The following is a 22,201-nucleotide window of genomic DNA, read 5'->3' as shown; positions in this document are numbered from 1 at the left end:
TGTCACTATAGAAGTACATGAAGGACGTGTTAATTTGCCAAAGTTTACATTCATATTAAATATTCAAGTAGATACTTTGTTTGCACTTATTAGTCAAGGGCATTTTTGTCTGATAAATTATTATGTAAACTATAGATTAACTAGTTTAATTTCAGCGGTAATTTTGTTATTCGTTCAATTTACTTGGATTGAAAACGATGCAGACTTTAATATAAATAGCCTTTTTATACAAAAAAATCAATGACAAATTCAAATTATTTGTCACATAAAGAAAAAAACATTATTGTCTTTACCGGAGCAAAGAACTACTTACGTACAATCATCATGCCTCTGATATAACTTTATCACTTCTTGAAACACGTTTAGAGACTATAAAACTTACAGTAATAATATAACATTTTTTTCTGTTTTGTTATTTGTGGAACAAATGGGTCGATGACACTTGTGGTGGACCTGACTGTCCCTAGTCATAAACCTATCAATCATACAATTACGTGAGGAATTATATCAGATGGTGTTTACCAAGTTTACAAAAAATCAAAATTTCTTTCCCTCTTAAACTGTAATGCTTCCGTGTATTACACGTGGTAGAACGTCTTGAGGCTAGATTTGCTTTTCTATGTCGATTGATATCTGGATGTCTTTTATGCTTTGAACTTGATTCGTATGATGCTGATGCAAAATAATTCCACGAAACACGTGTACATCATTTGGAAACTTACAATATATATATATAAAAGATGTTTTTACCTGCATTATGAAACTAGTGGCTCGATGTCTGTATTGCTGGACAATAGTCTCTCGAGGATATTAAACAAACCAGTCATTAATTTTTTCTGACTTCAATTGCATGTATATCAAATATTGTTTACAAAAAATCAGTAGTATAAAATAGAATTCCGATAAGAACCACTGATTTATTCCACGTATTTTACATTTTTGGCGTTTTGATTTCTATTTCGATTTCTTTGGTTATGAATATTTTATTACTGATGTTTAGTTGTGTATCAGAATGTACACAAATTTCCACTTTTGTAATTGTATTAGAATAACAGTAATAGATTAATTAACATTGAAGACAATTGGAATTATTTCACTAAACAAATTATTCGATCGTTAGTACGGAAATGTCAACTTTCCTTTCATCTGAGGCAAAATCCCTTCAGCACTTGCGTATGGACTGTTCATATCACAACTCATACGTAATGCCAGAGCTAGCCGAACTTACGCAGACGTTTTGTATCGTGCTAGATTTCTAACAAATAGGCCTTTGGAACAGGTTTATGTTACTACAAGATTGAAGTCATCACTAAAGACATTTATGGTCGTCAGCATGAAGTCGTGGGTCGCAACGATGTATCCATCTGCGTATGGACCCCAAATAAAACCTAATTATTGTTCAGCAGGTAAATACTTCTTCACACGATTTCCCTTCATATTGACGTGACAAACAGAATTTAAAATCTTATTTTTGGAATGCTAGTTTTATGACGGATGTGATATATGGAGATGTACAGATTTTCTGTCGATGTCAACCCATGCTTATTTTATGTTTGGGTTGTTATATTCTTTTTTATAGAGACCGGCCTCTTTTGAATTAAGTTGCATATACAAATTTGCAGATGGCAAATAAATCTAACATAAAATTCAATTTCTGCTACTTTGTACGTATTATTGTGGATATCTAATGTTATTTGTTGTATGTGTCTGTTTAGCCTGTTCGGTCCTTGTCCCTGGATTACATTCTTTTCGCTAGAATCTTGATTCCCTTGATTATTCTTTTAACTGTAACTACAATATTGATGTACATTAAAACGTGTTGTTTATAAAACAATTTGTTCCATCATAGGTTCTTTCTAAAAATCAGAACTCTCTATCAAACAGTATATAGAGAATTCACAAACCAGAAAAAAAAACAAAATGGGAGAACTTTAAACTGATTCATTTATGCTCAAATTGAATATGATAATAGAATTATAATTCAAATTACACATCAACAATACAGTTGTAGTATTTACCGTATAACCTAAATGAGTGACAACAAGAACATATTTAATAAATATTTAAGAATAGAAGTAGTCGTTATATTAATATATATATATATATATATATTTTTTTTGGTCGTTCCCTCCACGGGACTCGAACTCGCACCGCTGTGACATCTATGGCAACACCGCCTGCACTAAATCCAGCGCCAGCTAGGCTATGTATAGCATATGTATATGCATTGAACATTTGACAGTTCTAACATCGTTGGGAATTTTTGAGACCCTTCTATAAGTTTACGTTATCTTTCCTGTATCAATTTGATCCGATGGAGCAGTGTAGCGAATAGAGTCGTCACATATATATATATATATATAATTAATCGTCCAAATAATAGTCAACAACACTCTAACGGGGTGATGGATCGTTAAAAACGATGCGAAACATAACAATAAATTAAATAAACGTCTAAATATGTTTAACATCACCAGATTATTATAAAATTTAAATTGAATATTTCGGATAACAGATATCCTTCCTCAGCATAAAACTCATGAATTTTATGCTGAGGAAGGATATATGTTATCCGAAATATTCAATTTAAATTTTACCATCATCTGGTGATGTTAAACATATTTAGACGTTTATATATAATATTATATATATATAATATATAATATTAAGAGTAAACTATGTGGACTGACAATACAAAATGGCGGAATTCGTTTTAGCTCATTACATACAATGTCGGTACACACCATATACAATGCAGAAATTGTTTTAGCACAACAAAACGATTCACGTACTATACAATCCAGTTGAAAACAACACTGGTATTATTGGTGGGCGGAATGCATACTTTTATGAACTGAAGTGTTTAGAAAAGAAAGAGTATGATGCTAATGCCACAGCCTTATTAACAATTGAAAGGTAAGTACTTATCGTTTCTGATGTTAACAAAAAAAAAAAAAAAAAAAAAAAAAAAAAACAATCACCGTGTCATTTTACCATCCGTTAATCAACTTGTTCGACTATAATCTTCGAGTTAGATCAGATTTTTTCAAACTTCGTTTCGTTTTAGTGTTCTGCAAAAAGGCTAAGTAGATGCAATTTGATACAACATGTGATTTAAATGCTAATTAAATACAAAACAAAAATGTATTATAGCAACTGAGGCTAAATACATATTTTTACAGTGTAACAAGGACTTATATACAACAAACTATTGAACCAACAAAGCCTAGTACATTACTGACTTTGAAAATAGGAGGCAATATAAGCCAAAACATGAAGTTCCATTTGGGCGACGAATTGAATATGACTTTAACTGGTCCGGGTAAGTTTAAATCAGAAAAAAAAACTTGAATAGACTATAATATGAATCCAGCCTTCCAGATGGTTGAAGTTTAACATTAGTCAAAGGCTCTGTATGTATATTTTTAACAGGAAATCATAAGGTCTGAACCTGAACTGGTTTCTGCCAGGATAGTTGTAATTGTCAGAAACTTGTTTTGATGACCTTTGATTCCAAATAAGGACAAAAAATAAAACGTCATCAAAAAGTTTTTGGAGGTTAGACGAATGAGCATGTCATTTAAGACAATTTAAAGGACGGTAGGTGTCAATAAAGTCGTAGAAAATATTTTTATTCAAATTTTAACTGTATGTTATTTATGTGACGCCGAGTATACAGAGGATTGATTTTACAATACAAATGCCGATATTACCTTGTGGAAATTCAACCAACTTTATTTGCATTAGATCTAGATTTGCATAATGAGTTGAAGATTCACAAGGTAAATATAGTGCAATATCCATTGTGATTAGTATGTTCATGATTTTATTGTTTTATTTCGTACTAAACTTTTCTATACTACAACGTCTTGTTCTTGCTGCAAAGATTTTTTTTACAATTTGCAGAGGGTTATACTGTCCAGCCAAAATCATGTGCAGCGTACCCTGGATCGATTGCGAATGGTCAAAATGCCTATGATCTATGGAAAAGGTGATGTAAAAGATGGAAATAGGTTTGAGTTTGAATGAAGTAGAAACTTAACATTACTTTGATAGGTTTTTAATAGGCGTTCTATATAAATAATATAGATAAATAACATACATAGGGTATAAGTGTGTGTAACATATAGGAAAGCATATTTAAACAATGTATATTTCTTACATTTTGATGTTTTCATTGATAGGAACTATCTATGTGTATAATTCATGAAATGACGTAACTTTGTATATTCGTTAAAGTGATGATTGTAAATCAAAGGACAGTGCTGTAATTGAAGACGCTTGGTCAACAAAAGACAACACTGCATCAGTAAAGCTGTTTGCCTTCAGATTTGTACAGAATGAACAAGTAACCATTGTCTGTACAGCGCATTTATGTCCATCATCGAAATCATGTGCATATAATGTGCGTATAAGAAATATAAATATATGTGTGTGTATACAGTTTTATTTCTAATACTCACTTGAAACGATAAAAATAGATTTTAACTGGATATCAATCACATCGTTACTTCATTTTTGTTCTAATTGATTTTATAGCTTTTCCATAATTTCCTAATCTACTAATTTTCCGTTTCCTACTCCCAATACTTCATTTTCCGATTCCAAAGAAGTACTGATTAAATCAACCAACTTTTATTCTCCAGTTCCAACATTTCATTTTCAATTCATATTCATAAAAAAACATATCACGGTTAAAACACATAACGAAATTAACTGATTTATTGTTATTATTATTTATCGCTATTTTGTTAAAAATCCCTCTGAACTTGCTTTACGATAATTTTCAATCTCACGCCAGTCGAATGAGAATGAAAATAATCGCTAGTTTCTATGTCCTTGCGTGACATACAAGCAACAATGTAGGAATATTTTACGACCCAAATAACCGTCTGTTTGTTTACTGTGTATGAAATAATGCCGAATTTGTGGTAATATTTTCTAGTCTACAATGGAAAATGATAAAATAAACTAAATTATCCGATTAGAATGAATAAATCCCAGAATTAATTCACAAATTTTTAACGCAACCGACATAGATAACATAATTTTTTTTTTAATGACGTGTATTACAGCTGCACAACATACGTGACGTCACGCAGCACGTTGCCGAAAAATATTTTCGAGAGAAAACTTTGCAGCGCTAATAAAATTTACATATTTTGGTCAGGAAAACTAAAAATAAATGAAAGGCGCTCGACGAGATAAGCATGAGAAACTCCCTCTCGTTAACAAAATATTAAATAATCTAATATTATCACAATGGTCTATTTTTTTAATTGTTTTCATTATATGCTAAATTATTTTCCATTCCTTATTTCGCCTGCCCCTTTTTGTTCAGTTCCGATCGCCTCATGTCTTTTTGTCAAATTGCCTTATTGTCCTTTTTGCAATCATATCAAACCAATGTGTAATGTTCAGTTAAGTATGTTTCATAACGTAATAGTTATTTTAGAATTGTTTATGTGTTTTATTGTTAACGTTTAAACAGTGTCCAAACGGTACCAGCGACAGACGAAAAAGAGAGGCTAAGCTCACTGAGTCATTAGGGGACGGATCAATCGATGGCACTGCAACTGCTTCTTTCACTATTGTTAGTGATGTGACCACACCAAATAGTTCTCCTGGTAATGTATTAGTCGTTTAAAAACTAACATAACTCCTTCTTTTAACTGTCTTTTCTTTTTTTTCTTTTCTTTATCTGAAATAAAGAACTTGTCAAATTCAAATAAGTAAGAAGTGGCGTGTAACTATTAAAAACAGTGTAAATATATATGGACCAAAGAGCAATTAATTTTATTTTCATTATCGGTACAAACAATGACATAAATTCAAAATACCAATGCAGTGATTTCAAAATCAAATGACAGGTCAAAAAATGGTAATTAGAATCAGAAACAATTCAAATATGAAATATAGAAAACAATTAGGTATATATCTGTAATTGTAAATCAAAATTGAGGTACGATAAACAAGACAAAACCTTAAGCACTCTGAATATAAGAATAATAAATAATTGAACAATAGCCACGTTTAAATATTTAAAAGGTGAAAAGGAACTACATGTAAATTAAATATAAATGAAACGTATATAAATTAAAGAAAAACATGTTGTACGTTTTATTTACGTTTTATTCATATTTTATCTATATGTAGTTCCTTGACGTGGCTGTTTTACAATTATTCATTATTCTTGTTTACATTTAATTTGAGCTACTTCACAACATATATTTGTTTGCATTCTGAATAAAAACTCTCACATAAAACCCAATATCAGGTGTTCCGTAAGGCTACACCAGGGGCACCTTTGATATTGTTTTCGAGTAAAATGTGAATACTAACAAATATGTCTTGGATCATCCGTGTGCCCCAAACTAACCTTGAAGGGTTCAATGATGATATAACTGGTCTTTCAAAAATGCTGTCGGTAATATCGCTCAAAAAATGTTTTAACACGCGCAGTACATATATTAAAACAATTAAAAAACAAATTGATTATTCCTCACAACAAGGCATGATTCTAAATTTATCCCCGATAAATACAACAGCTGCATATAAACTGACAAATGTGACAAATTTTGCTCATTATGTCTTTTATTATAGTGTATTAACATCTTTATCGGTATCGTTGTACATGCCTTTAGACTTATATATAAAGTTAAAGAATTTATCAAACGCTGATTTTAACCTTAATCTACAAAAAATATAGAGTCAGGAAAACAGTTGTTATCTACATTGATTTGAGTAAAATATTGAAACTCATGTACACTTCACCATATTTATTTGTTAGTTAATGTGCAAATCGAGCAGGAGCCTCGGGAATATTAGCAATTCCAAACAAAATTTAAATTCATCTGATGCTCCACCAAGATATCCCGTTACATTTTTTTTCAGATTTCCTTTTTGACACGACAAACTTATCTCTTCTTCATCATTTCTGCAGCTTTTTCAATTTGATTTTTTCTAGTTATGTCGAATGCAGGCTAGCATTTAATGTCTTAAAAAACGTTGAATTGAAAAACGGAAAATATTTAATCTATAAATTTGAAAAGAAATTGTTTAATAATATGAATATGTTTTTTTCTAAACTATTTCTTCATTTTCTGATTTCAGCTATACCAGTTTATTTGTGTGTGTATGTCATATGTGCATGGATCGCCAAAGTCTTTACATGAAATTTCCGTCAAAAGACATATTGAATGTATTCATGAAATTAATAAATACGCCAAATCTGTTTTTGTTTTCTTAAAAAAATCAGACAAACATACGTAATAGAAAGATAAAAGTGTTCATTGAATATAGTCATCAGCGAAATTATTATTATTGAAAACCAGCCTAATCCGATGGAAAAAAATAAGTAATAGATCCTTACAAAAATAGAAAACTAATTACAGTGTTATACAATCTACTTCGTTGGACTGTGTGTTTGTATATAAAACATATACAATAATTACCTGAAACGATGTATTTGTTTGTGTTTGAGTGTTTGCATGTGTGTGTATATGTGTGTGTGTGTATCAAAAAGCGTTTTATTCTCATAGAATGTGTTTATTTTTTTCTCATTACACGTTTTTTTAGTTTTTTTTTTTTTCATTTATGGGCACCTCATTGTCCCAAAGATTTCTGACATAATGAATGCATCTACCTCAAGGAACCCATAATTAAAGATACTACAAACACTATTAGTGAAAGGTAGAGAGAGAAAACTTACGACAAAACTAATGGACTTTTCATTCCACTTTGTTTTCATTAGTGGCAACATTCCTTCAGCACCTGCGTATGAAGTATTTATATAACAACTCATACATTAAGCAAAAGTCCTGAAAATGCACGGTCTTTTTTACCGTGCTAAAATTCTTACAAAATTCTTACAATTAGGCTTCTGAAACAGGGTTCTTTGGCTACAAAATTAAAGTCATCATTACAGATGTTAAATGGTCGTCGTCACGAACTCGTGGGTCGTTACTATGTATCCGTCGGCACCAGTATACACTATTTCATAGTTTCTTTTTCTCTTTCATTTATCTCGGACGACACTACATGAGCGACTTAATCGTTCATAGTGACTTGTACGTGAAATTTATATGTTGTTTCAAGGCGAGAGATTAGTAGAGTACGCGTGTTTTGACTCAGAGGGTTTTAAACAGAAATGGAAAATTAAGAAAAAAGTCATAAGAAACACAGGTTGCAGATGAAGTAAAACATGCTTTTAACACTACACTTCATTTGCAAAACAGAGTAAGAGTACCGATAACGTATATTTCACTGTAGAAATACCAGACAAACTGGAAACAAAGGAGCCAAGAGACTCTACTTCGTCCTGTATCTGTCATACTTTATATTTGTATTGTCTGTCACTGTTTGTCGTCAGTATTTGCCTGTATGTAAACACATTGGTTGTCACCCTGTTGCCCATGACATGTTCTATCAGACAATTTAACACTTATTATGAAGCGAATGCATCTTCACCACATCCTTCGTTAAATTGCTAATTTATCTCTGAATATCTTAACTTATTTACATGAAAAACTTGAAAACCTTCGGACTACATTTGAAATTCAACTTCCAATGCCTAGGTCATGGTTTATATGTATAGAATTGAATGTTTATTAAATGAACAGTAAATAAAGTAGCATGATATTAACACATGTAATATACACTTTAGTCAACCGATAAATTAAGCGATTAACATAATTCAAAATGTCCTTCACGAAGGGATCTCTCCGAGGGTGAGTCTATGAAAGTTCTGTTCACAACAGTAGACAGTTTACACATAAATGACCTTGTGCTGAAATACATGGCATCACACGAAGTATGATGACTACACATGATTACACATTCAACTATCGATGACACTTGAGTATCCAGAATGGTCACTGTTTCTGTGAGTATCCAGGGCTCCAAAGAACAAAAACGTATGTAGTTTCTTTTTAAACTACACGTACAAACAGGTTCTGAAACAGTTCCATTGCAGATTTTCCCATCTCCTTTTACAGATTTAGATTCTAACCACTTGTTAACGTTAACGATTTCGTGATCGCAGTAGATTGGGTTATCGTTGAGCGTTAGTTCAGTCAAAGACAGTAATCGATGGAACCAGTTATATTCAATCCAATATAATGAATTGTTTGCTAGCAAAAGAACCTTCAATGATATTAAATCTCTGAATGCATTTTTCGAAATGTAGCTAATTTTGTTATTTGATAAATCTAGATGGATAATTTTATAGGCATCAGCAAATACCTCATCTCCGAAATAATGAAATTGATTTCCATGCATTTCTAGCGTGTTAAGATTCGGCAATGCATGATAATCGATAGTTCCACCTTCCAAATACGTCAACTTGTTATAGCTTAGATCTACCGATTTTAAATTAGAAAGAGTTAAAAATGTACCGTTATATAAAACATTTAAGTTGTTGTGTTCTAGTTTAATCACTTCTAGCATCCTCAAATTTTCAAATTGCGATATATACAATGCTACATTCAACTGATTGTAAGACAGATACAATGATACCAAATACGTTAATACACTAAAACACATAAAAGGAAGGTCAGTAATACGATTGTACATCAGATTCAATATTTTCAAAGATGACAATCCGTAAAATGTAAACGGCTCAATTATCGATATTTTATTTTTTGACAAATTCAGGTCTTCCAAATAGTAAAGAGACTTAAAAAGATCATTTTGTAAAATGCTAAGCTTACTTTCAACAATAAATAGGAATTTGAGTTCGCTTAAGTTAATAAACGAGGTACTTGGAAGAGTTGTAATGTTACTGTTATTTACATTCAACGCAGTGGTGAGACTTGGTAATGTATTTGGTATCTCCGTCAATTCCTCACAAGAAACTGTAAATTCATTTGTTTCATGTTTCATAGAGCAGTTACAGGCAACCGGACAATTTTCCGACGATGCTCTCTTTGGCAGTAGTGTAAGAACAAGTGTCAAGGCCAATATCATGATGTATATTGAATTGATTTAATGATGCTTCTGATATTTATGCAAATAATGCTGGATTATTCTTTTGTCTTTTTGTAGGAGCGCAATTCAAGTACAAAGTTTATAACATCAAGTAGGATATATATGTGGTTTCATCTTTGTTTTCTTTTGTCTGAAATATGTTATAAAGGGAGACAACCTTTGATAATTGAAGACAATTAATTGAAAAGTTTATCATAGTATTTATGTATATTTTTTTCTTTAAAAAAAATCAAACATTTCATGTTTGTTAGTAAAATAGCATACTAACTGTCGTCAAATGAGAAATATCAGTAATATACGTTTAATACTTACAAGTTTCGCATTTAAAGGAAATAGTATATTCAACTTGAAAATGATAGTTCCCTATAGCTTAAGTGGTATAACAAAAATGTAAGATTATCCTAAGAGTTGAAAAAATATAGATATTTATTTTAATACAAGTAGTCCCCTAAGATAAAAGTATGTAAACATTATTGAACCCACATGTGAATGTCGATGCATAAAAATATCTTACCTTATTCTGGTTTAAAGTATTTCAATCAGGACAAACAATAATAAAAAGGGAAGTCTTTATATAATACGCGATATATAATAAAGCTTAAATTTCGAGGCTAAGATATAAAGATAAAACATTGATACCATTACACCTGTAGCATCGCTAAATTAAAGCATGATACCTATTATGTTTTGAAGAACAAGTGGTTTCACCATTTCATTGCATCAATAATTGATGGATCTAAGTTATATTTTCAATTCGTAAACGCTATTTTCATAATCTACATAAAAATCAGAATGAATCGCTCGGAAACATGGGTTTATTGTTATTGTTTTATTGAAAAAAAGTTGGTTTTTTTTATTTTGAATGATATGGTTGTGCGTTTAGTTGTAACTTCATGATTTATTTTATGTATTTTTTTGTAACAACACCCTGGGTTAAGACGGAAGATTCTCAGAATAATCAAGTGGATTTGATATTTCTTTACACAAACAATGGTATTTTACATACACAACAAGAATAAGTCCAAGATATATTGGTGACAAATTGCATAATTGAATAATATTGTCATAGCTTGCAACATTTGGTAAGAAAATTATACCCCTAAAATATAGGTGTGTTATATATCATCATGATTAGCTCAGGAGTATTTAAAACAATTATTTCTTATAAAAATACCAGTAGTGATCACAGTCCACGGATACGGGGTGGTGGTTACTTCCATATAAAAAAAGGGTAGTATTAGTAAGATAGCGGGCTTTCTGTTTTTCTTTTTTTTGAGAATTTAATGCACTGGAATATTATATGTCTAACTTATATATCAATGGAAAGCTACGTCTAACTTATATATCAATGGAAAGCTTATTTCTAGATCTATCGATATATCTATGTCGTATGCATTGATTGAGGTCACGTCTTTAACAAAATGTGGTCGCAGCTCAATTCAAAATACTTAAGAAAAACAATGCTGTAACATTTTGTATGACTTACTTCCCTTTGTTGGTAAGGAAAAAATTGTATTGCATAAGATTAATTCAAATTCAATGGCATACAATAATCAATGGCTATATTTAAAAAACACAAGAGTAGCAAATAGTGCCACCACAGCAGTTTTTAATAAACATGCCATTTTTTTTTTAAATTTTAGCAGTCCGGAATGAAAGGTCGACCTTCACTTTGAAATATCGAAATGTAAAATTAGAAAGTAAATATTCTGAAATTATTATTTTTTTTTTACAATTTTTGTCATTTGTAGTCAAATATCGACATTTCTATTTAAAAAGCAGCATTGAAAGTGTCAAGTATCCATTAACAAGTTCCCACCACGCCTATTGTGAAATATTTCGCATACTTGCAAAATCAATCACACTCAGGCGAAGAGAAGAAGTATGATTTATTCTTCAAAATTGTTAAAAGAAACGTAAACTGGAGAGTTCAGTACGACATCGTTCGGTTATATCAGTCCCCAAAAAGAAATGAAACAATTGGTTTGTACTTGTTATATGAAGTTACTGTTCGTGCCAAGAAAAGAAGAAAATAATCTTACCTTTTTCTGTAATGCTAATAACGTTGCTTAGAATAAGTGCCTTAATATATACATTGAATAACACAAGCAGTTGTCAAACCCCAACGTTAACTCTGATAATTGGTAATAAATCCTTTTGGCAAACAGTTTTGTAGAAATTTGACACCTTTTATGTTATATTAGTATGGTATTAACAATAATTATTCCTTCTTCTAGGTCCATTCTGTATAGATAAGCAGCTTGGTTGAATAAAGTTTATGTGTAACGTGCAGAGTGCAGAGTGTAATTCAACAACCAATACACTAGTAATTGAGCTGCTTTGGAATAATGATCAATTTATCTTCTTTAAGTGCAACTATTTTTAAGAATAAGGCAAAATGGGAAAAATCTGAAACATGAATGTCAAAAACCTACTGATCTGGCAATATAATTTCACGGAATGATGCTTTCTGTATTTGAAAATACCATTATTTGATCACCGCATGACTTGAATTGCTCAGAACTTTTTCGATTGAATTTCAGAAAAATGAGGTTTTTGCCAGAGTTATATCCCCTTGAAATGTTCATTTTCGGTGCATTTCAATGGGTAGCTTTCAAAAACGTACAACCATATACTTTGCTTATCAAAACAGCAGGAACATAAAGAACTACTCCAGGAAAAAAATCCACAAGAGGGAAGAAGAGGAAAATAATAATGCACTTTTAGATTCATATTTTCACGAATTTTGTTTCGTGCGAAATTGGTTACCTCAGAAAATCAGCAGACACAAGATGGGAGTTGAATGTTGCTAAAAACTGAAACATTATGGATTGCTTTATGCATTTAAAAGTTTAATTTTTGTTTACCATTATACATATTACGTCCTATGTATAAGTGCTCTACTAGATTCAACCAGTGATATATTTTAACTTTCCTTTTTATGTTAAGCAAAACTTGAACCGGTCAGCTTTTCTTTCAAAACAGTGCACATAAATGTACCTTGGCAATGCGCCCTTATGTCAGTCGTTCTGTCCAAAATATCTTGATACGATATATCCATAACCATATTTGTCACTGAACACAATAATTGTCTGTTTATGGTACTTTATATTGATTTTGATTTTGAGAGGCATTTTTCCGAATAATATAGTATAAAAACACACACTTAAATAAATATACATTATGAAACAAAACTTGGCCGACTTATCTCTTTATATACGTATAAAGATATATATTAACACAGGAAAATAAATCTATATAGTAGGATAAAAAAATATTAAGTAAGGTAGCTAAGCAAATAAGACGTGGAATGGTATGATGTGACAAAGTGACATAAACAAAATGAATGTACAATGCACGTTTATAACGTTATACGTATAAGTTCCGGCTTTGGTGTTCATTCGTTCTTTCTTTCTTTAAATCCAAATACATGTTAGTCTGCTACGTATGTTTAAAACCAATGAAACGTCTAGGAAATACAACGTACAATTTGGGTTGAGCATTGCCATTAGTTCCGAGTCGTTGCAATTCAAAGCTATGCTTCGTGAATGGAAACCGTGTCACATTTACCTGTGTCTCACATTGTGAAATGCTTGTGCAATTAGCAAATTGTTCAATAATTCCAATATTCTTTTGAAGTTTTGAAAAAAGATACTTTTGAAGCTTTGTAAAGATAAGAAAAAATTCAGTTCGTAAAGATAATGCAGCCAAGTTGTGTTTCAAAATAGATGTATGAACAATTAGTAACATCAATTAAAGTCTAGCTGACATTAAAGAAAGCCTTCAAAATCTGATATGAAAATCTATTTCTGTTTCGTCTTTTAAATTTGTTTTATCATCCTTCAAATATTCATAATATGCATGTTATATTCTTTTATCAGACCTCATTAGGCAAAAAACAATAATGCTTAACATCTCATTTGGTTATAAATCCTTTTAAAATATAAAGTATTTTTGTCTTTCAGGATATACAGAGAGATATGACCGTACTTTGTTTTTGATTTGAAAATATGTTTTCGCTCCTAGGCAGTTGAATGCAATTATAACTTAGGAACTAAAATTGCCACATAGTTCGAAAACAATTCATATAAAAGCTTTAGATGAAATTAATTGATTTATGATTAAACGATAAACGAAAAACTACTCTACACAAAAGACATTTTTTCCCTTTTCACCAACCAGATATCAAATACGAATCACAGAAGGTTTAACTGATCTCCATATTGTGTTTCAGGACTGCAGCATCATATCATGTCCAACTGACAAGCAACTTTCGATCAGCCAAATTATACTCATAAAAATCATAGGGATGAAATGTCTAATTTAAAAAAAATAAACTCATAAAACAAAACCATTTTTTCAGAATTATGTGCTTTGCAACAATAAAATGGCGGCCATAAACACAATCTTACAGTGATCATTCCTTAAAACCATGTTTAGTACATTAATTACATGTACTTTATAACATCGTCCTTAAACCTTTTTAACAATTTTATACATGTATCAGGTTGACTTTCTTATTGTCTTAGAATACCATGAAGCAGTTAAAATGATATCGTAGCTTTCCAAATTTTCAGATCTACGGCATCAAGTATATTTGAAGCTTTGAGTCGTACGAGCAACTCATCCTAACAGCTTAAGGGAATTGATGAAAAATTAACAGACGTAATGGGCATCATATGGCAATGTGCATGACATAATTACTGTCCGAGGAGTGATAATCCAAATTAAGTCGGAGCAGTTCAGAGGATGATAATTCAAATTGAGTGTTTTACATGTTAAAACCTTGTAAGTACAACTCCACCTAAACCGCTCTAGGGTACTTTAATGAAATTTCATGGGAAAGTTAAGTACGGTATAAAGATGTAGGTGAAGAAATATAATTACTGATGAATCCAAAAGAAAAAAAAATACAAAATTCAGGGATTTTACATGTTAAAACCTTTTAAGTAACTGCTCCTCTACCACTCAAGGGATTTTCATATAAATTTTATAAAGATTATTGTTAAAATGTCGGTTACCAACATGAAGATTAAACCTATGTTAGGATTACTTTTTCGTTTTATTTAAATTTACACAGGATTTTCAGTGATTAATAAAACAAACTACTGACATTGTTATTGTGTATTTTTACCTAGCACAATACCTTAGGTATTCGTCATTCAAAGGTATCAAAGGCATTGTTTACTGCTCATAACTCCACATTTTACAGCGGCCACTATCACAACACAAACATTCGTGGTAGAGGGTAACCTCTCACCATCATCCATTAGAATCAAGTACATAGGAAGACCTTAATCAAAATATCAAAACTATCGCAATGAGAAGCCAAGTCCAGAATAAAAAAAATTCTGTCTTGAAGCGCTAGTGTTTTAGATATTTGAAAATTATGAATACTGCAAATTTTGATAAATATAATAAATAATTATCGTATAAAATATGACCGTCTATGATGAAGACACTGTAAATGTTTCTGATACAAATGTGCACGTGATTATTTGTTTATGAAACATTTGATCACAAAACAAAGGTATACATTTCGATTGTATTTTTTGTTTTCATATTGTATTAAATGATCGTGGTATGTATGATATCTAATTTCCTCTTAAATATGTGTTTATAAGTTTATCATTTATGAAGGACTCAGCGGTTGTTTTTGTCAAAGCAAAGGCCACATATCCTGCCAATGCACTTGATCAGTGCAACCAGTTTGTTGTGAGTCCTGGCTGCTTATTTATGTTGGTGTTGTTTGCGTTTTGTTTGCTTTTTTGTTTGTTATCATTATTATTTTTTTGCTATTTCATGTTATTTGTTGTGTGTATCCTTTTTTATTATCCTTCGAATAATAGTTGATTTCATTGATAAGTACATTGCTGGGATCGTCTCAAACACATTTAGTTTTGATGTTTCAGTTCATCGGTTTCTATTTCATTTTCTCAGGGCAGCATGTACAACCATTTTCTAATTTTGGGCAGGCCTTTCTTTTTGTACTCGTCCGACAAGCTAAGCAGGATCTTTATTGGGCATGTTCAAAGAAACAACAATGCACAGGTCATCATGCGTCCCCATTGGACACATTATTCTAAACCGAGTAACTATCGACGTCTTTTTATACCATAAAAATCACGTACTTGGCAGAAAATCTGTGACTTTAAATTATAAAGTTTCTGAGTAATTCGGCCGGAATCTGAATAAATGTTGAACGTTTTGCTTATGTATTTTCTTATAAAGAACAATTTTTTACATGACGAAATAGATACCAGATAAAAACATTATCATAATTATGTCTTCTTTAATGAATATAAGAAGTACAACATGGAGTACTATAATGGACATATATCTTAAAAATAATCAACTGAAAAGGTTGAAAACTATTTAACAGCAACACGTATAAATTTTCAAAGTAAAGGAAAATCAACTAAAACACGCGTTGCAGAAGATATATATGAATCACAGAATATTTTTAAATATCTTTAAGTCTTTTTCTTTCTTTCTTCTTTCCTTTTCTTGGTGGGCGTTGAAGAAAATATTTTCTTGACTAGCAACGTTCGAATAAATTGGCCAGTTCTGGTACATATTGTTCGGCTGTCTGAAATACATTCAAACAGGTACATTGTGTTCCTCTACAGTCTATGGCATTGCAGTTGACGTTACTCTGACACTTTATAGCACATTCGATCAATGACTGTACTTTTATTATGTTTATTGGTTGGTACACACGAGAAAGTTTGGGTGGTTCACTACAGAATCGTGACGCATAGTTAGACGGACAGACAGGAGAAGGAATATCGTCACACTTGATTCCACTTGCCGAAGCTAATTTGACAATTAGCCAATTTTTCAGCTCAATACTGTAATAGTCACACTCAATGGGGTTCCCGTTTAGCGAAAGTTTATTCAAAAGAGACATGTGTCGAAAAAAACTCAAATATACTTGTGATATGAAGTTGTCATTCAATAACAATATTTTCATGGCAGACAACCCGGAGAAAGTGTCCGTTGTTAGTATACGTATATGATTGCCCCTTAAGTCTAGATCAGTCAATTCATACAAACCATTGAACATTCCATTCGAAACATTTTCTACCCCTATATCTTTCATTTCTAATATTTTTAAACTCAAAAGATTCTTAAAAAGTTTACTCTCTACGTAGTCAAAATTATTATACGAAATTTCTAAATGCACTAAAGTATCAAGTTCATGAAAAATGTCGGATGGTAGGGACCATGCATTGTTACCTTGACCTTTCACCTTTAAATGTTGTATGCTTCTAAGGCCGCTGAAGGATTTATTTCCAATTATATCTATGCTATTGTGTCCAAGATCTAGCTTCCTTAATTTTGATAAAGAAGAAAACGTTCTATCAACTATGATATCAAAGCTGTTTCTATCCAATTCTAGTTCTAAAAGAGAAACCAAATCCTCAAATACGAAGGGCGATAAACTACCATCAAAATCGTTTTTATCAAGTTTTAGATACTCCAAGTTTGCAAGATCGGAGAATATTCCATCCGGGACATGTGTCAAGCAATTATTTGACAGTATCAATTCTTTAAGGTTAATCAACCCTTTAAATACATTAAGTCCGATTTGTGATATCTTGTTTTTCTCAAGGTTGAGCATAGAAATTTCAACAAGACCACCAAACAAATTGTCCGGTATGTATTGCATGTTGCAAGAGCCAAGGGTTAATACTTGTAGGCTTTTGAAACTTTTAAAGGAATCATTTTTTAAAGTTGTAAAGTTATTGTTATCTAATTGTAATATATTTGTATCATTTGGAATACCACTTGGAACTTCTTTTAAACCATCCCCGGTCTGGCACGAGACTGTAAGTGTATTGGTATGTTCATCCTTGTCGCAAGAGCATTGATAAGGACAAGACTGCGTGTTTATTTTTACTATTGCCAATGATATTATTAAAGAAACAATCCGCACTACATACACACTGGACAGCATCTAAAACAGAAGAGAGGAATTGGCAGTATAAAGAATGTCAAAAATATTCAAAAAATTATTAAGAAAATGTAAAAATATACCATAAGAATAAATAAAAGCATGACCTTATTTTGAAAAGCAGAACACGCACATCACATAAAGAAATACATAATTATACACATTGTAAATCATTATAAAATACAATGTAAGATAAAGTTTCCATTTGAACTTAGAGCTTCATGCAAATCGCGTAGCATTTATTGTCAAACAAAAAAAAAAGAATTAGAAAAGCAAAAATGGGTGCATTTGCAGACTTTAAACAATCTAAAGCTTTTACTAAATCACTATTTTTTTCGCTAATTTAAATTTAACTTTGACTGTATGTATAAATCACCGCGTTTACCTTCTAGTTGTCTTACCTTTAACTTTCAATTGACAAAAACGTATCCAAATGTTTCAAAAAAAAAATGAAACTTACAAAAAAGCTAACTTCTTTTAAAGGAATTGAGATGCATTTAACTCTACATATTAATAATTCAAAAACTAATGCATCGTCACTTTATCTTTGAAGTATAATTGGCTGTTTGTTGAATTGGTTATAAAACACAATGTTTTGTAGTTTAAAAACAAAGGAAAAACCATAAAGTTTTTGTAGAAATTGAACACTACGCGTTGTCAAAAACATTACAACTTTGGCTCAATATGTTTTCTTTTCTTTCATACAAAGAATAGTATGAAAACATCAATTATTATTGTTAGTTTACAATCGCGTCACTATAAGGTTAAAACATATATTTTGTATTTTTGCAAGGTCAAGCAAGCGTTTATATAATTAGCTAATTTAATGCAATTTCACGAAAGCCAATTTATTATTGTTTTTCCACTAGCTAGTTTGTTATTTATTTTGCATTATTTTATCCGAACGATAGCGATCGAGGTGTTAAATATTGACTTAAATTGTTAGCCCGTGGTTAATTATTGGGTTTAAAACTAGATGAAAACACCCTGAAGCGTTACTTGAATTTCTTGTTTGTGGTTTATATGGATAATGATAAACGAAAAGACGAATACAGTTTTACAAGTATAGATATTGCACCAGTTGTTTACATACTGAATACTAATACTAAAATTTCTTTTATAAGGTCTTTTTAAAATAACCGTAATGCCCATGATACACACTTGCAAATAGCTTTCGACGCAGGTTATTTAGTATGCATGACGATCTTGAGGTTATTTCGTTATAGACTGAAAAAATATAACAGTCATTTTATAAATAAAGACTTAAATTGTTTTATAATACAATTTCAAAAAAGTCACCGAAGTTTGTTTCTTTATATTTTGATGCAAACGTGTATGAATTTAATGTTCCTACACTCTCCCGGAATGAACGAAATTGTATTTTTGCTTAATACATATTTAAATATTCAAATATGAAATAATGAATTCGTGGGTGGCAATTTACACATACAACGCTCATGTTAGCAAGTGCTTCTCATAAATCATTAGAAAACTAACTAACCACGGTTGCGATTTCAAAGCCTTTTAGGAACGTCATATAATAATATTAATTAATCTATAATTTCGAATCAATATATTATAGTACAAAGTAACATTGATTTGCAAACGACATAAGCGAAGCCGAATGATTACTAAATCTTATTAATGTTGCAATTTTCAGCACACTATGAAAGTGTTTCAATGAGTAAACTCCCAATAGCAGCATGAATATCAAACTAGTCGTTTAGCTACGTTCGTTCCTTCGATGATGTAACTGGTTTGAGAAATTTCAGCATTACAATTTAGTTATGACATTTCTGAAAGTGTTGCTGTATGGTAGTATACATAGAATTGTGTATTTCTTAAAAGTCCTGGATTTATTGAAAATCATAATACACTTTTGGTTCATTTTCGCACGTCTTTAGAGAATTGCAATTTTCGTTACCTCAGAACATCAGCTGATGCAAAGAGGAGAGTCGAATGCGGCTAAGAACTGAAACATCACATATAGCTTTATAAATATATATATAACACCGATATATTCATTTGCACCATAACAACTGGTTTGTTTGATGTGTCATAGTTTTTTTTTCCTCTTTCGTCTACCCCGGACTTGACTTTTTATGAGCAACCACCGGTTTTTAGTTGAGTCGGAGTTGTTCATTTACTTTTGTATGTATTATCTGGGTTATTTTATGTTTTTTGTTGTGTCTGTCCGTCTTGTGTGTCTGGTCTTTGTCCCTGGATTATATTTTTTGATTTCTGTTAGAATCTTGGTTCCCTTACCATTATGCATATCACGACTTACCGATAAATGCTCTACTACATTAAATCAGTACTAGATTTGAACTTTTCCGTTTAGTTTTAAAAACATATTGAACCGGTCAGTTTTGTTTGCGAAAAAGTGCACCTAAATGTAATGGTCGTTCTAAGTGACCCGAATATACATAGATACAAAATAGCGACAACCATAATTATCAGTGAATACACGAAGTGTCAGTGTGTGGTACATTGTATTAATATTGAGAGGCATTTTACTGAATATAAGACTCATACAATTATTCCTTAATACAGAAAAATAAATATAAATAGAAGGACAAGAAAGTTAGTTAGGAAGTGATGTAGCTAAAAAAGTCAGTCGTGAAATGGTTTCATGTGACAAAGTGACATGTATAATGAATGCACAATGGACATAAATGTCGTTAGTATAAAGTGTTGTTTGTTTCTCCATTGCTTTGTTTGAAAAGACCTGTTGACGTTTAAATAAAACATGATATTATACATATCGATGTAATTCTAGGTTCCGGCTATAGCGTTTATTAAATTCTTTCTTTCATTATATCAAAATACATGTATGTCTGTCATCCATTCTGTTTACCAATACACTTCTCTGAAATACAACATGCAGTCTGGGTTGTATATTGCTATTAGTCCCGGGTCGATGCAATTCCAAGTTTTGCTGAGTGAATTGAAATCTTGACACCTTTACCTGTCTAAAACAAAGTGCTCGTACAATTAGCAAATATTTCAATAATCCTGGTTTTCTTTGAAGATTTTGTAAAGATAACAAATAATTTCAGTTCGTAAAGATAATTCGTCAAGTTTTGTTTCAAAATAGATTCATGAACAATTTGTAACATCAATTAAAATCTAACTGACATTAAAAGAAGCGTTCAAAATCAGATATGAGAATTATTTCTCTTTTTGTCTTGCCAATTTTGTATTATCAAATATTCATAGAATGCATAATGGATTCTCTCATTACCTCCCTTTAGGAAAAAGAAAATGACAAACAATAATGTTTAACGTCCCATTTATATATGAGTTTTTTAAAAGTATTTTTCCTTCGAAAGAAACAAGAAAATATCCACATTCAAGGAATGACTGCTATATTTTTTCGGTCTATGAACAAATAACCTCAATCATGTTGTGCATACTAAATAACCTTCGTCCCATACTTTGTTTTTTTTTTATTTAAAAATATATGTTTGTGCCTCGACAGTTGGATGGAATAATAACTTAGGAAATAAAGTTATTGTACGGTTTGAAAACGATTCCGAAATAATGTTAGACAAAACACAATTGTGTATATAGAAAATGATAAACGACGAACCACTCTACATTGACAACATTCTTTTACCATATCCAATATAAGTAGCATATGTTATAACTGATCTCTTTGTTTTGTTTCAGGACTTCATATCAACTTAAACTGACACGTAAATACTATACGTATGAAATGTATTATTCAAACACATAAACACATAAAACGACACTAGGATTATTAGTTACACATCCCATGTTCTACAATTGTTTGTCTGTTTTCCATGTCTGGTCTTTGTACCTGGATTAAATTCTTTTGATTTCCGCTAAAATCTTGGTTCCCTTGATTATTCTTTCTACAATAAAGAAAACAAAAACACACACTTAGTGTGGTCGTTCCTAAAACCAGATTCAGTATAGTATTGTAAAAACTTTAACAACTTTTGATTTATCAAGTTAGTTAACTTTTTATTGTTTTGGAATACAATATGCTGATTGGCATTAAAATTGACTTTGAAGCCTTCCGAATGCTTAGATGCACAACAAATATATTTGAAATTATGATCCGTACATGATCTGGAAAACATTCTGTATTATTTTCTGACAGTATTTTTCTAGGTTTTTTTATGTAAATCACCTCACCGCTCTTGTAAGACTTTCTTTGCTTTCTCGTCATAATGCAAAATAATAATAATAATAATAATAATAATAATAATAATAATAATAATAAATGAT

At 31.0% G+C, this 22,201-nt stretch overlaps 3 protein-coding genes and 1 long non-coding RNA gene across 5 annotated transcripts; 1 reads left to right on the top strand and 3 right to left on the bottom strand.

Annotated features, from left to right (window-relative positions):
- Positions 1-2,660: 2,660 nt before the first annotated feature.
- LOC148608489 (uncharacterized) lies at positions 2,661-7,234 on the top strand. The gene is made up of 6 exons (XM_088545469.1): positions 2,661-2,916; positions 3,183-3,322; positions 3,907-3,991; positions 4,240-4,405; positions 5,492-5,627; positions 7,114-7,234. Exons 2-6 carry the CDS (start codon positions 3,274-3,276, stop codon positions 7,173-7,175), a joined length of 498 nt encoding a protein of 165 aa, XP_088401595.1. The 5' UTR covers positions 2,661-2,916; positions 3,183-3,273; the 3' UTR covers positions 7,176-7,234.
- On the bottom strand, positions 4,430-12,337 carry LOC148608487 (uncharacterized). The gene is made up of 2 exons (XR_015915234.1): positions 12,030-12,337; positions 4,430-5,701 (listed from the first exon to the last, which is right to left on the bottom strand). It is a non-coding gene; the product is annotated as an uncharacterized LOC148608487 (long non-coding RNA).
- On the bottom strand, positions 8,641-10,538 carry LOC148608488 (uncharacterized). 2 transcript variants are annotated; one of them, XM_088545468.1, is made up of 2 exons: positions 10,502-10,538; positions 8,641-10,117 (listed from the first exon to the last, which is right to left on the bottom strand). In XM_088545468.1, the coding sequence occupies exon 2, from the start codon at positions 9,964-9,966 to the stop codon at positions 8,686-8,688; it is 1,281 nt and encodes a 426-aa protein (XP_088401594.1). In that variant the 5' UTR covers positions 9,967-10,117; positions 10,502-10,538; the 3' UTR covers positions 8,641-8,685. The 2 variants fall into 2 exon arrangements, with proteins under 2 accessions (XP_088401594.1, XP_088401593.1); XM_088545467.1 differs by lacking the exon at positions 10,502-10,538 and adding an exon at positions 10,300-10,388.
- A 4,037-nt stretch (positions 12,338-16,374) lies between the features above and the next one.
- LOC148608486 (uncharacterized) lies at positions 16,375-21,824 on the bottom strand. The gene is made up of 2 exons (XM_088546690.1): positions 21,768-21,824; positions 16,375-20,916 (listed from the first exon to the last, which is right to left on the bottom strand). Exon 2 carries the CDS (start codon positions 17,945-17,947, stop codon positions 16,526-16,528), a length of 1,422 nt encoding a protein of 473 aa, XP_088402816.1. The 5' UTR covers positions 17,948-20,916; positions 21,768-21,824; the 3' UTR covers positions 16,375-16,525.
- Positions 21,825-22,201: the final 377 nt, after the last annotated feature.

The sequence above is a fragment of the Perna viridis genome, chromosome 9, assembly GCF_037379345.1.
Source record: "Perna viridis isolate PV_CMFRI_1.1 ecotype Kerala chromosome 9, ASM3737934v1, whole genome shotgun sequence".
Lineage (NCBI taxonomy): Eukaryota > Metazoa > Mollusca > Bivalvia > Mytilida > Mytilidae > Perna > Perna viridis.
Note: the sequence above shows the minus strand (reverse complement) of the source record. Positions and strands in the feature narration are given on the sequence as shown.